We start from the raw sequence: 15,430 nt of genomic DNA, 5'->3' as shown, positions 1-15,430 counted from the left end.
GATGGAGAGTAGGAGGTAGGGGGAGGTGGAGCTAGTGAGTCGGTCTAATTAAAAAGCAGAGTATGTACAGCTGCAGAGAGCGAAGAGGGAGACAGCGAGGGGAGGAGAGGGGAGGAGAGAGGGAAGGAAAGTGATCTAGGGGGCGGATCTAAGGGACATGGAGGAAAGAAGCGAAAGAAGCAAAAGAAGCAGTCAGCGGGGGGTAGAAATGAAGAGCATGGGGTTGTTTAAGGGGGCGGTGGTACGTAGCGGCTAGTAGTGTGAGGTGGAGGAAAGGAACGAGCTGACAGGACACCAAGGTCAGCTGGAGAGGAACGCAGAAAGGTCAGGCATGGAGAGGGGGAGGAAGGAGGGGGAGAGAAGCAGGGAGAAGGCGATAGGAACAGACAGGTAGAATTATTCTACAGATATCTCCCATATGAGCGGGGGCAGCAGAGCAGGGGGGAACCGTGACCAGCAGGATAATAGAGACACATGGACAATGGCCCTCAAAGGCAGAGGAAGCTCCGTAGTCAATGAAGGTTAAACTGCTCCCGTAGTTTTAGGCCTCTGGATTAACATGCATAAGTGCCATGCATGCAAATTAAAAAGGAAAAAACACCGATCTGTATTACATCAATCGCAGATTTTTTCTTTTCACCTCATCTACTTTCCTGTCTAAAGTTCCAAGCTCACTTTTTGTTTTTTCGGTGGGGCGAGGGGGGGGGCTGACCAACTGATGTACATCGAAACTATCATCGCTATACTGGCTGTTATTACCTGAGGCTAGGCAGCAGAAACCACTGTACTCTGCAGAGATAGAGAGATAAAGCCTACACCTAAATGCCTTCAGGGCTAAGACACCTCATCCCATTTTATCAGCTCTGATCACTTATCTTGTCCCATCTCCTCCGTCTCGATCAGACTTACATTAACATCCCAGCAAATCTCGTTGGGGTTTTTTTTCTTCTAATGTCTAAGATGTTCTGTTTTTTGTTTTTCTAGAACTGTATGGATTTAAAGTGCAATCACATGCATAAAATGCATAATGACTCCCAGTGATTTTAGAGCAAGTGGAGCTGAATGGACAGGCACTCCCCTGCAACATACATACAGAACAGGATATAATATACTATAATACATGGATACATGCGAATATTAAGGCTTGCTGCTACAAGCACTACTACAGATACTGCGTTTAACCTCCTGGCAGACAGACTAATATATAAAAAGTATATATAGCAAAACACTGCTTTTTTTTTTTTGCTTTCCCTGGAAATTGCCACTCAACATCTGCATCCCAGTACTTAAGCAGAGTGACACAGTGTTTGAAAGGATCACCCAGGGTCGCACGCTGGATTGAGAGCTTCAATTTGCACGACCGAAGCCACTTTGACGCCTTCGAGAGTTAAAAGAGCTCGTAATGTTAGAATCAATGTCCGCGGCTGTCAGCGTGGTGGAACGGCAGATGGAGCAGTCGAGGATGATGACAGGAGGACAGACTCAGTGAGGCATCTAAACAGACAGAGCAGGCTGCTGATTAAAGCGAGGACCTTGAGTTTACAGACAACAAAGAGCTTCTGCTGGTGGAGCTTCAGGTGGTGTTTCGTGTACTGTCCATTAAATTTTGATGACGTTTGAGGCTCTCTACAGTCTCACACGCTTCACTGTGGATTATGAGTTGCGTGAGGGTCAAGCCATTTTTAGGAGATCTTAAAAGCAGTTCTTTATAGCTTCAGAGACTTTCAGATATGGAGGCTGTGCGCACACTGCTTTATGAAGAGCTAGATTTTTGTTGGTGCTAGTCCACAACTTCAAATTCCACTCTGGTGGTCCTTTGACTTTTTCCATCTAGTGCTAATATGAAGCAAAATTTCACTTTATTCTAATACTACTACTAAGCAGCCGCACAAAGCTACAAAGCTACATTTTAATCTAAAGTTTATATTCTGCACAGAGCTGTCATTTTAAACCCTTTGCTTGGCTTTCTCTGGCTTTGTGCTGCCCACGGTTACCATGCACTTGGGTGAGACGGGGGATTGTAATTATTATTTATCAAACTAATCCAGCGGCGGCCTGCTTGTACTCAGTCAGATCTTGTTTTCAGAGAGCACCTACAGAGGCACCAAAAGAACACCACTAGTTTCCCGTGGCACTCATTAATCAGCCTTTGTGTCTCTGCAGACAAAAAAAAAAGACTTTTAAGCAGATCCTATAATGTACACTCAGATCAAGCCATCAATCACAGCCTAATACAAGGTTTGAGGCAAGGGGGCATGTCTAATGGTGATATCTAACTGTAGCCATTACCTGAAAAGGTTTTATTATTTTTGCTATCTCAGTTTCAAACATGATGGATGAACGAGGTGGCGAGTCATTTGCCGGACCTGAGTACAGCTGGCATCTCCCTCTTTGATCTGAGCCGAGCCCAGGACAGTGTCAGAGATCTTTAGTTGCTTTGATGGATGAGGAGAACTTTTCCCGCTTTGTTTCTGGGCTGAATAACGACTTTCCGTGTCTGTCCCCTCGTCTCGAAACAAGGCTGGAGGTCAGAAGAGAAAATGCTGCTTGGCAACATAATAAATGGGTGAGAAGATGGACTGTGAAAGTAGAGAGGTTTCTGGCTACTGCTGTTGCCCTAATAAAACATTGCATCATCCCTAATGCTGGGGCCTCACGTCCACCCTCAAATAATAAGTCTTGGAAAGTGATTTACAAAACAGTTTAGAGGCTCTAAACCAGTTTTACTTGGATCAATGAAATGCTACGCAGCATGTGGCGGCTCTAGCTTTAATAGAGGTAAATAAAATTGCCTCGGGACGTGGTGCTTTTTAAGGCCTCTTTCCACCAGGTGGGGATGTTGTTCATAAAGTGTTGGGCAGTGTTGCGTCACAATACACTTTTCCAAATGATTCAGGAAAGAAAAGCAAATCTATTTCACCAAAATGCTCTTTTAACTCATTGGACACTCAAGGGCTTTATGTTTGCTAAATTAGAAACTACTAGCAACTATCAGAATAAATGTGATGATCATGATTATTTTTTCCTTTTCTTGCACGACTGTGTGCATCCTCCTGTGATGAATGAAATCCAGCAGAGCCTCTGTACCGCCAAGCGTCTTAAAGAAATGTCGCAGAAACAGATGAATCACTGGCCATGGGGTTTATTTGATGCAGAGCAGAAAACAGAAAAATCTGACACACGTTCCTGATTTAATCCATTCAAACTTTTTTCCCCTTTCGCTCATGTTCCAGGTACATGTAGCTGATAAAATGATGATGCAGCAACCATGAACGCCCTGATCTGCTTTGGTCCGTTTCATTTGATGTTTTTAAGGCGCACATCAAAGACGACTCTCCAGGATGTGCAGCTTGCCAAAGATTAAAAAGGGAGGACGTTAGAAGTGTTTTTTTTAGAGTTGAGCAATGACCTTATCTTAGAGACCTATGAAGCTGTGATTTTATCATAGAAAAAAAAAATGCAATAATTATAACAGATGTGCCAGTATGTAAAAATATTTTAGTTTGGTTATAGATAATATCAAACAGCAGACATTCTGCATGAGCCTCCTTAGGCTGAAATGTGAAAGCTGTAACACAAATCAAAGATTAACTACATACATATTTTAAAAGTGTGTGCGTGTGCTATTACTTTCATGTACTCTATCATTAGTTAGAAACAAAGGCAGATCTTATTGTTTCCCAGCATTCTCTCTGTTGCATTTAGCCTGCAGTATTATTTTGGGCTTGTGGAAATAACAGGTGGGCACTTTATGGGCTTGCTGTTGTTGTAGCTTGGAGATTATAAAAGTGGACTAGTTGTCTGAAAGATGCTGGTTTGATGGCAGATGCTGTCATGTCCTCCTCCTCGTGTTTTTCGCACACAATCCAGACAAAAAAAAATAAGCATAATCCATAAAACCTAAGACCACTGACTTGTATCGTTCCAGACTCAAACCAAAACAGGTTTGTGTGTCATTTTTCACAAGCAGTGGGGGCATATTTAGACTGTTTGCGCAGTGTGAGTTCATTCAGTGCAGTGGAGGGGACTGCCTGCTTCAGAGTAGTCTGACTAAATAGCCAAGATACACTTTTGGGTTGTAAAGCCTATGTTGCTATGACGGCTCTGGGATTTAGAGGAGACAAAGAGTCATTTAATGCTTTATTGTATACTACAGTTCTGTAAAAAGTAAGTATACCACATGATTCAGCAGCTTGTAGACAAACCCTTAGCAAGTTCAACTTGAAGCAATTGTTTTCTGTATGACTTTGTTAGTCCGTCACATCATTGTGGAGGAATTTCAGCTGCAGTGCTTTCTTTGCTTCTGTTCATTGAATTTTGTAGGTCATTCCTTTATGCACAGCTCTCTTAAGGTCCCACCACAGCATTTCAGTCAGAAAGAGGTCTGGACTTTGATTCTGTTCTTTTTCAGACATTCTTTGACTCTTGAATACTTTGTTGAGAAACAATCCCCAATCATCATTTCTCCACCACTGTGCTTGACATGTATTATGACGTGTTTGTGCTAAAATGCTGTGTCTGGTTTGGCACTGTGCATTATGGCTAAACATCTCCAGTTTGGTCTCATCTGTCCAAAGGACATTTTTCCAGAAGTCTTGTGGTTTGTTCAGATGCAGCTTTTCAAATCTGAGCTGTGCCGCCATGTTTTGTTTTGTTTTTTAAAAGAGGTTTTCTCCTGATAACCCCTCCAAACAAGCCGTACTTGTTCAGTCTTTTTCTAACTGGGGCCTGTAGAGTTTGAGATGTAGCTCTTGGGTTTTTTGTAGAGTCTCTGAGCATTTCAGTCTAACCTTGGGATGAATTTGCTGCGATGTTCACTCCGGGGAAGACTGTGGCATTTTGTCAACACACACCTGAACACTACAGAGTGGCAAACTGCCAAAGCGTCTGTTTTTATAGAGGTCCTCACACATGATGATGATCAGTTAAGCAACTGCATTTGATTTGCAGCACGCTCTTAATTCCTGTGGTAGCAGTAAAAATGTATGTAGTTTTTTATGGTAATGAACAGAATCGCATGATTGCATATGGTAATTTAACACTGTTTAGGCCTTTTGGTTGAATTATTTGAAGTTGCTAAAGATCTAAAGTATCTGTAGCAACCACAGAGGTAAACTAATCAGAAGCTGACTTCAGCTACACACACTGGGCAAATTAGTTTATAGAAAACTACAATGAAGAGTCAGAGGAGCAAATAACTACAACTCAGACACCATCACATCTATCACACATTTCAAAGCCCTGAGGTCTTCCCTACCACTAAGTGTGGGTGCAAGAAAAAAACAAACAAACAAATGGATAAAACATATCAGTACCCTGGATTATTTTAATAGAAAGGAAGAAATTATGAAAAAAATAAAAGAGAGAATAAATAAGAAGGATAGTGTCTCCTTAAAATGAAATGACCTATAACCTATAACCCATTGTAAACTCAAAGAGCGCTGTGAAAATTAAGGATGTCCACTCACTCTTCATGCTGTTTGTCATTCACATCTGCCAAACAGCAAGAAAGCTCCTGGTTCCAACCCTGGCTGGGGCCTTTGTACAGTTTCTACACACAGTAATTGTTGATTCTATATTGAGTGTGGATGCAATGTAAATAAAGTGCTTACAGCATATAGAAGAAAGCATTGTGACTTGTAGTCTAAACCACTTAGAGTGGTCAGTAAGAATATAAAAGCACTATATAAATTCCAGTCCATTTCCTACAATGCAGTACACTCTCATTAAAAATCTGCATTATTATAATGGCTGAGTAAGCAGATTTTTTTAAACCAACAGCAGCACTTAATGCAAGATACTGAAAGATATACAAAATGCCTACAAATGATACAAATCAGTACGCGTGGGAAGGAAGAAAGGAAAAGCCTTTTGCCTGTCTGTGCCAATTGGCCCATTGTCCTATAATCCATCCATGAATCCACCAAATAAACTGCTCTCATGCAGAATTAAGGTGATATAAATAGAAAATTCCAGAGGAATGTAAGAGCCTGTTCCCAGAACCAAGAAAATTATACTTAATCATCTTTTACAAAGTAAAACAATAATTAAAAGTATTTGCTTTGAAAGAGTCTCAAAGCATGACACGCTGACATGAAGAACAGGCCTACAATTCAGCTTACTGAAATGAGGTGCTGTGCAAAAGTTTAGACGTTTATCCATCACAGTAGCTAAAGTGTCCCATAAATGAGTGCAAATATACAGACAGAGACTGAATTTAAGCCACAAGATGAGCAAGGAGTTTTGCAACAGATGGCATCATCCCCACGGAGTCCGTTTTGGGCATCGTGGAGTCACTGTGGGCTTACATGAAGAGGCAGAAGTAATCCACAGAAGAACCGTGGCATCCAAGATGCTGTCAAGTACTGTCTAACTCTAAATTCACTGCTAATGGAGACATTGCTAGTTAAAATACAGTGAATACTTTTTCACTGTATTTCTGTATCTAAGTGTTGATAAAAAATCTGCTACAAAGTACTTTTAGAAAATGTAATGCATTACTTTCAGTATTTAGTCCCTCTAGAAAGTAATTTGCTGCATTAATCTTAAAAATTTACAACAAAGCCAACATGGGTAGAACTTCCACTTATAACGATACTAGACTGTTGACCTCTGCCCATTTACAATCAAGTGTTGGCTGGCTGATTGGCATCGCCATCAGTTTAAGTATTTATTCAAGCACTTTGAGTCCAGAGGTCAATCACTACTTGCTTTGTGTTAACATAACAGACTGTGGTCCTGGGTATTCAGCTCATTGTGGCCCATTGAGTTGATACAATGTTGCATCCACGTCCATCTGTCCACAGTTCACAAGACTGGCTCTCCTCCTACAGTATCGATCAGAGTTTAGTGAATCTTGCACAAAATGATCACCCAGTGGGTCTTTACCATTACCCAAACTGTGCTCAAGGCCAATGTCATATTTGTTGTTTTAAAGTCATTAACACGTAAAATGTTTTACTTTTGTTCATTTTCCCTGTAAATAATTGCTAGTGCTGTACGATATTGCAAATGTTGGTATCAATCAGATACCAATAAATACACGGCAAGAATTGCTGATAACAATAGCCATGTCAATGCTAACAATAGGGCAACTTATGCAGAGCAGAGTAATGGGGCACAACTTATGAGAAGATTATTATTATTTTATATATTAGGACTGTGGGTCAACTTCTGTTGTTTAGATACTTCTGTTGGCAATACATCAAATAGATGTACACAAAAAGTTTCAGACATTTTTTATAGCGCATGTTTGAGGTATATTTTTTTCATTTCCCCAAAAAAGAATTAATTTAATCCAATTCAGTGGGCTACATACTGAACATAGAGGATAGAAACAAAGTATCAATCTTATCTTGTAGTATCGATCCAGTACCCACACCAACGTTGGTATAGATACTAATTACCTAGTAACTGCTCCTAACAGATCATTAATGGTGTGTGCAGTTTGAATAGGTGCTCAGGACTATCTATCCATCTATGTGTGATGTTAAGCTGCACAGTCAGTCTGTTTGTTTACCTCTTCCTTCTTGACACGTGGGAGAGCGGAGAGGGAGGGGGTGCGCGCGGGGAAGGGAGGGCACGGGGAACGGATTAGCGCTGCGTCGGTGCCCGGTGTCATTTTTAGACTACACAACAACACAACAACGCAGAGTGACTGAGGGGTAACGTGTACAGGGTAGAGACCGGTTTTGCACCTGCTTGTCCTCCTGGGTCAGTGTCAGCATCTCTCCGAGCTCTTTCTCCAGCCTCTCCCCAGCGTTCAAACATGTCTCTGTCCGGCTCGCAGACGCCAGAGGACGGACTCTACGGTGAGTGATGGTGGCACATGGACCAGGCCGTTGTTTCTTTGTTACGTCATCACTGTTAACTGTTTGCCTTTTAATAGCGTATCTGTAGCCGATTTTTTGCATACCTTAAACAGGCTGTAAATTAATTTTGCGTGCGCACGGGTCGATTTATATTCCAATTTCACGATGCAAATGTCAACAATGTGTGGGCAAAACATTTCAGGCAATGAGCACATTCATTCCCTCAGTGTGTTTGAATGAAGAGCTAGCCAGCCGTGGCTGCTTATCAATGGAGACAAGATACTAACAGCCTGTCAGACTCAGAGAGCAGGTGTGAGAGGAGGCCACAGACGGAAACAAGGCACAGGCAGTTTTATAGTTGTCATTGTCGTTGCTACTGTCATTGTGTAAATGGATTCCCTGACTCACCTGTTTGTATCTCTGTAAGCCAATTAAGCTGCGGAGATTTTCTGATACTTATAGCTCCACTTAGCTGGCTGCACATTGCTTGGAACAGAGGATGCTGGGTAAAACATGTGGATCACTGTAATTGGGAGCTGTACAGTGAGTGACGTATGGAAATCACTGATGTGCAGGTTGGACCAAGCGGTTGTTTACTAAATAAATAAAGATCAGTTTGACAAATATTTGATTTCAGGGAAAAACTGAAATCCATCGCTGATATGTCATCTGATAGTTTCCTGTTTAGCAAGAAACAATCAGATGGTAATTTCAAAATCTAATAGTCCGATATATCCACCAGCATTTTTTTTACCTTCACACACACAAAACATAAACAGATTTCCCTCGCATTTGTTGCTAACAGGGAAGGTGTATCTGTCCTCTCCAAAGTGGGGTGGCAGGAGGTAGAGCGGGTTGTCTACCAACTGGAAGGTTGGTGGTTCGATCCCTGACTACTCGAGCCCGCATGTTGATGAGTTGTCCACAATGAAGCCATTGGACTGTGAGTGTGTCAATTTTAAACAAGGTGCTTAGATATGTAAAAGTACTTGTATGAATTTGTGTGTGATTGGTTGTAGTAAAAAAGCATTTTGAGTACTCGATTAGGGTAGAAAGGTGTTATATAAGTACCAGTCCATGTCTTCACATTTTATTAATAGTTAGCTAGCTAGGTATTGATCTTCTTTTTCCCACTTTATTTCAGGGTCTACATGACTGTTACTATCACAGCATTTTTAAATGTAAAAAGAATCACAATTATTGTCTGTATCAATACATTAAAAACTATAAATGTGACAATATGTTCATATTTTATTTATCTTTTTTAAATTTTTACATCCACATTAATAGGATGCAGCTGCTTTAATGGTAACTTTTTATTCATTTCTAGAAAGACAAACAAAATCTGAATCTCCCGTGCTGTCCAAAAATAATCTGATTGCCCTGCAGCCACTCTTTCAAACTGCACCTCACACCCTAATTTTTGTTTCTTTTTCTTGGCCCTAAAATGGAAACAGTCATTCTCATCCTAGCAGAGCACAAATTAATCTGTTGTGCTGCAGTTCATTGAGTCTTTTCACATCCTGGCTCCACATTACATAAAGCTGATTTGACAGCGGCACAGATGAATGTGTACAGGACTGCGCCATAGAAACTGATTTAGTGCTGCAGAGTGGCATCACATAGATAAGGCAGCCAACAAGGCAGCTGTTACGTCATAACTCCCCTCTGTAGGAAAATAACTAGGGCAATGGCACAGTTTCCTCTGCCCTCCCTTCCCCCCATCCCTTGCTTCCATCGCCTTCAGCACTGTGCCCACTCATGCCTCCACCCCCTCTTGTTATAAAGTGTCATAAACCAGGTAAAGTGACAATCAGAGAGGTCAGATGAGGAAGGATACTTTGGTAGGTAGATGAGGGGAGCTGTTTCGTAAATGCTGCCTCTGTCCGAGAGATGCGGGGCAGCATGACAAGGGAGAAACAGCTAGAGGAAGGGAGAGGGTGAATGGCTAATCTCTCACAGAAATAAGTTCTTGCGTAAGCAAGCATGCTGTCAGGCTGAGTTAGCCCTGCCCCACTGTTTAGCTGTGGGAGCGCGCACACCGTACAACACGCCAGCATGCATGTGTGTATATGCGTGTGCATGTGTAAATCCCTTTCTGCTCCTGTGCCCGATCACCAAACCCCGCCCCCGTGTCCGTTCATTCATATGCAGTTTATGTTTTCAGCACTCTGTCTCGCTCTCACTGTTTATATACGCCATATGATAATATGTGTGTTTTTTGGATGGGGCTCAGCGTGTGTCCATCCAACCGCGAGCTCTGTGATTCTGAGGTCATCGGGTGTCATGTCAGGACATCAGTGGGGCAGCTTCTAAATCTCCACATGTCAGTGGACAACAACACACACCTGTCCATTCACTGCCCACTCGGCGCTAAAGAGATTAGAGTTCTAGGAAGGACCTAAAAACGTGCATCAGTAATGCAGTGTGAAATTTGCTCTGACAATGCTTCGGAACCAGGTTAGGATCAGTTACTTGGGTAACGGGCAGTAAAAATAATTTGAATATGTCATTATGACAGTAAAACTGAAGTAATCTGCATAATATAGTTGGGTAATCAAATGACTTAAGTCATGTTAATGGAAAGTATAAATAAAAGAAAGGTAACTGCATCATTTCATATAACATTAAAAATTAGTTTTTCACATGTAAAACTATGCACAACACAGTTACTTTGGACCTTTCTGGGATCACACAGACTTCAGAATGAAATATGTACAGTTGTAATTATAGTAAGATTCTAAACAAGACAGCAAAATGCCCATAAATGTTAAAAGCTCCATAAAATGAAAGCGTCAGTTTTCAAAGGGCTTCTGTTTGTTTACTTTCCACATCATGACTCCTTCTAGGCTTATTAGAAATCTAGTATAGGCGTACTGAGAAGCATTGTTTTTTTTCCCCGTCTTACCGACACCTGAACGTCAGCACAAACTCTCAGCTTGCCCTCCTCTTTCCTCGTCAGGCTCCTGGGTCGAGCTGGAGGAGCTGATTGCAGCCGTGAGCCACAGAGAGAGCCTGACAGGGCCGCAGGACAGCGTTTCCACCGCCCTGCAGGGGGAGCTGGAGAGGATCCTCCTAGAGGCACAGCTAGAGTGCGAGCGGAGTAGAGACAGGTAATGATGCAGTTTGTTAGCACGAACTTGTTTTGTTTGGGGAGTTTGGGGCGGGCGAGCTGCACAGTGAGGTGTAGAAGTGATTTGCACAGTAATGAGGTTTGTTTTGTGCTCAGAGGAACTTTGCTTGTTTTCCACAGCGTGTTTACTTTTTCTGTTCTTGTTTGTTGGGCTGTAAAATTATCACGCTGCAGCTCGATTGTTTCTCCAGACCGCACCCACCTCGTACAAGTTCACTTGTTTTTTGTTTTTTTTAATCCACAGTCCTCCACAGGCAGCGACTCCACAGTCCACCGGCTCACCAAGACCCACCAGCGAGCACGACAGTGACTGTGTCACTATACAGGTGCTGGTTTTCATTTTAACAGAGAGACATGGTTAATATTTATCAGATAAAGACATAAAAAAAATATATGAAATAAAATAAAGCAATTTTTTCTAGAAGTCACGTCATTTTTTTAAATTATTCAACATGATCTGATTCTTGTTGCGTTCAGGAGGAAGGCGAGCGACGGGTGGACACTGACTGGGTGTGGGATTGGTCCAGTAGACCTGAAAACATGCCACCGAAGTAAGCCCAGCTCCTTTGAATGTTACTGTTATTTATTCCTGCTGTGATGATTTACTCCAGGAGGCAAGTAGCTTAGTTTGGCTTAAAGACTGACAGCAGGTGACTCGAGGCCCGCGCCTCCAGAGGTACATAATTAAAAGATTCTTTCTAGTTTAAAAAAAATAATACATTTTATAAAAAATGAATTGTAACACGAACCAGCCAAGATTCATGATGTCAACCTGGCAGCATGCCCTCTAAATATGCATACAAGTATAAGAAGCGGTATAGTAAACAAAAATAAGCTTTTTTTGTTTGTTTTGGTTCGTTTGTGTGTTTATAAAAAGCCTGTTTTACTCACAAAACATTTCAATAGCACATTGTTTTGTTTTTTTGTTTTTTTAATTCAGTTGGATTATACCTTTGAAGCACATGAATCGCTTTCATTTTTATTTATGCTGCCGCACTTGACATTTAATCTCCTGCAATAAAATAAGCCTGTTTGACAGGTAGCAGTTCTCAGGCTCTCGGTTTCTTTCTTGTATTCTCAGGCTTCTCTCTTGTGCTCTCATTATCTCTGTTTATTTTTATTTTTTTTCCCCTCGCCTTTCAATCTCCGTGCTCCCGCATCTCTTATCTCCGACGCCTCTCTCTTCCTTCTCTGCAGAGAGTTTGTGTTTCAGCACCCGAAGCAGCAGAGCTCCCTCAGTGTCAGAAAGACAGAGGTGATGAAGAGAGGCATCTTCTCCTCCGATGTTCTCCTCATTCTTGTTCCCTCGCTGCTGGCTTCACACCTTCTCACGCTTGGAGTCGGGTGAGATTCATTCACATAAACTTGACATTCTTGGTAATACTTGGGGAAAAAATAACTGGATGCTTCTCATGCTGGCAGAGTTTGGAAAGTGTGCAAATTAAGAAAGTGATCCAAGAGTTGACCCCTGTGTGCCCACCTAAGTGGTTTTAAAATGAGGTTGCTGATGTGCAGCTGAGGCTGAAGATGTAAGAAAAACTAGCTTGAGACTTAGCTGCAAGTTAACGGTAGGGAGGGTCTACCTTTTCACTGACAAGTCGCTACCTTATGATAATGCAGTGTCCTTAGTTTCTTATAGCCTTCACTCATTTTATATTCATTACATCTGGTGTCAAAAAACGAAGATGGCGACAGCTAGTATGCTAAAATCAAAATGAGAAAAAAAAACACAGAATGCATAAACTATGAAAATCTCAAACTTGAAAGGTCTACAAGCACTAATTATGGCTGTTAAGATTTGAAGTAAGGCTTCAGTCACGCAGGCATAGAGCCCCGTCAGCAACCCCCTGCCAACCTCTGTTCGGGAGGGTAAAATATGTATACTACAGCTGGTTGGTTTGTGGGTTACTAGGTAAATTTAGTCACAAAGAGGATGCTGCACCAAAACCTCTCTGTGATTGCTTTGGTTGCTAGCAGATTACTGTGGTCTCCTGTAGTTTGCATGGAAGATGCTGATTTGTCTGCACACACTGAAACAATGTGACGCAAACTGGAAACAAATAACTTTCAAAGAACCATTTTTCTCTTTTGCTGAAACCAAAATGTTTCAAAAGGCACATTTTTTTTTTTTTTTTAAAGGTCTCTGTCCCTTTCTGTCACAGTTTTTGCAGTTCCACTGTTGCTGATTGGTTAGTTAGCAAATGTTTGCAGACAAGTCGGCATCTTACATGCAAAATACAATATGTTAGCAACCAAAGCAATCACAGGGAGGTTTTTTCTTTGCAACCAAATTTACCTAGCAGTATTCTGCAATTTCCCCCAATCACTTTCCAACATGTTGGGGAATACATATTTTATCCTCATGGTCAGCAGTTGCGAAGTGCTTGCTAACCAGTCTCTCCGCCTCTGTGACTGGGGTCCAAGGGCTATAGCAAAGGATCAATCATTAATTCCTGTTCTTTTTTCCTTTTTAGGATCTACATAGGAAAGCGATTGGCTGCATCCACCACCAGTACGCTGTGACAGCAACTATACGCCAGTGCCCCTATTTGCTAACAGTCTGGCCAATAAGGTCAAAGTCCACCCCCTCTAATGCACTAATTTGCCTCCTTCCTTTGTCATGGGGCTAAAATAGGACCTTGCCTGTCTGTACCTGTCTCTCTATCTATCCAGCAGTACTCTGTCTTTTCTGTCAGCCTCTTTGTTGTCTGTGCATTTCATAGGGCCCTGGGAGCAGATGGCTGCCGACCAGTGAGTCAGACTGAGGTCACTTTTACTTTCCCGCAAAGTAACACTGATCTCAACCAGCTAATCGGGAGTGTAATCAGAGGGGGGGGGGTAGTTTTCCTGACACAAAAGAGGAGAAGGAAAGAGAATTCTACTCAGCTAGAATAATAAATCCCTTTGATGGGAGGAGATGAAAACGGTTTGTTGGGAACGGTGTGTTCCGACAAAATGAAAAGGATAATGTGCGATACCCATTCACCCAACCTTTGAAAAAGTAAAATGTCTGTCATTTGTCAGAAGTAATGATCCTCTGTAAGACTGAGCTGCTTAAAGCGGTTCTTTTTTGTTTTTTTGGTCTGCCCTGATGGTGAATCTAATGTAGGGACTTCTAGTTGGCTGAGTGAATGTAGGAGAGGCTCTGGTTGTGCTTTTTGTCCCGTAAACCCATTAAATATTTGACCTCCGACAAAGGCAATCACGATCCCATTAAACTTCACTCCTCCAAACCTTAATGTGTCTCTCGGGTCTTTTATTCCTCTCCTCCGTGCTCACCCTGACAGCATGTATTGTACACATAATCGTCTTTTTTAATACATGTGGGGAAAGTGAAGAATTTTCAGCCAGCAAAGCACAGAGATGTGCTGAAGTAAGCGTTGGCCACTGTATGTGTACGTTTCTACGCTTTGGTAGTCTGGAGATTATTTGCAGGCATGCAGAGACAACAGCAGCAACAACAACAACAGAAAAAAGACTTTTAAAACCTACTGTGATGTTAACAACCTGCAAATGAACCGCAGCATCTGTTTAAAATTGATTCCTGTTTCCATATGAGGTAAATCACTGCTAATGACTTTGTTTGTTTGTCCTGATGAGCTCTTTGGTGTGTATGTCACCGGTGCTCCTTAAGCACATTGTTCCCCAGTGAGCACTCTTTCTCTTGTCTAACCGAAAGCTTCCAGAAGCCTTATGACATCTGCCTTTGTCATTCTTACCTCACATAAGTCACCCTCTTCCCTATTTTTTTTTAACAAGTTGCTGCTTTGACCCGTCTAGGATTTGACATTTTATTGCCTTCCCGTAAACTAAAACGCCGTTTCCTCTTAACATGTCGTGAAAATAGCTGGCTTGGATTTTGAATGGCGGGGTGGGGCTGTGACTGAGAAGCCACCGGGGTTTTGCACGGTTGCCTTGGACATAAACGTGCCCCATTTGTTGTCTGTCCTGCATGACCAAGCCCAATGACTTTATCAGCCATTAGCGGAACGTTTGATGTGAGGGGTCCTGCTGAGCTAATGAGCACAGCAAGCGACTTCTAGACACACCAAGCTGACGATGCATCAACAGGCCCGCTTTGGCAGAGCACAAGAGCACCTGGTTTCCATTCACAGACCCCAACACATAACACGCCCAAGCAATCTATGGGTAGTTACTGGTGCATGTTTTGGCACCAGTTTTACTCAACAGCGCAAAAGGAAACACTTAGTTCATGAACGAGGTGGATGCACGTGCTCGGGAAATGCCCATTCATCATCTTTGACATAAATGAATTTGTCACACAACATAGTAATTCAAGTGTGTTGGGGCTTGTATAAATAGAAAAGCAAGCTGAATTTTTTGTTCTATCCATCGTGGTAAATGAATATAGCTGTACTTAATACATTAGCAGCAAGTAATAATATTTACTATGAAAAGAGCTCATTTCACAACAGCAAATTATAATTTGGGCTGAAATTATTCATGCAAAAAAACATTACAATAG

At 41.9% G+C, this 15,430-nt stretch overlaps 1 protein-coding gene across 1 annotated transcript; it reads left to right on the top strand.

Moving 5' to 3' along the window:
- Window positions 1-7,579: 7,579 nt before the first annotated feature.
- Window positions 7,580-14,183, top strand: zgc:73226 (BCL2/adenovirus E1B 19 kDa protein-interacting protein 3). Its single transcript, XM_005456217.4, has 6 exons — window positions 7,580-7,811; window positions 10,774-10,924; window positions 11,189-11,270; window positions 11,422-11,495; window positions 12,142-12,288; window positions 13,419-14,183. The coding sequence occupies exons 1-6, from the start codon at window positions 7,769-7,771 to the stop codon at window positions 13,465-13,467; spliced, it is 546 nt and encodes a 181-aa protein (XP_005456274.1). The 5' UTR covers window positions 7,580-7,768; the 3' UTR covers window positions 13,468-14,183.
- The last annotated feature ends 1,247 nt before the right edge of the window (window positions 14,184-15,430 follow it).

The sequence above is a fragment of the Oreochromis niloticus genome, linkage group LG7 (assembly GCF_001858045.2).
Source record: "Oreochromis niloticus isolate F11D_XX linkage group LG7, O_niloticus_UMD_NMBU, whole genome shotgun sequence".
NCBI classification, from domain to species: domain Eukaryota; kingdom Metazoa; phylum Chordata; class Actinopteri; order Cichliformes; family Cichlidae; genus Oreochromis; species Oreochromis niloticus.
The sequence above is the reverse complement of the archived record's forward strand: the minus strand, read 5'-3'. Positions and strand labels throughout refer to the sequence as shown.

What these genes read in the sequence shown, in the direction of transcription:
- zgc:73226 (XM_005456217.4), top strand. Translation starts at nt 7,769, where the DNA reads ATGTCTCTGTCCGGCTCGCAGACGCCAGAGGACGGACTCTACG. An exon ending in GTGACTGTGTCACTATACAG is followed by an intron (nt 11,271 to 11,421) that starts GTGCTGGTTTTC and finishes TGTTGCGTTCAG; the next exon opens with GAGGAAGGCGAGCGACGGGT. An exon ending in CCTGAAAACATGCCACCGAA is followed by an intron (nt 11,496 to 12,141) that starts GTAAGCCCAGCT and finishes CCTTCTCTGCAG; the next exon opens with AGAGTTTGTGTTTCAGCACC.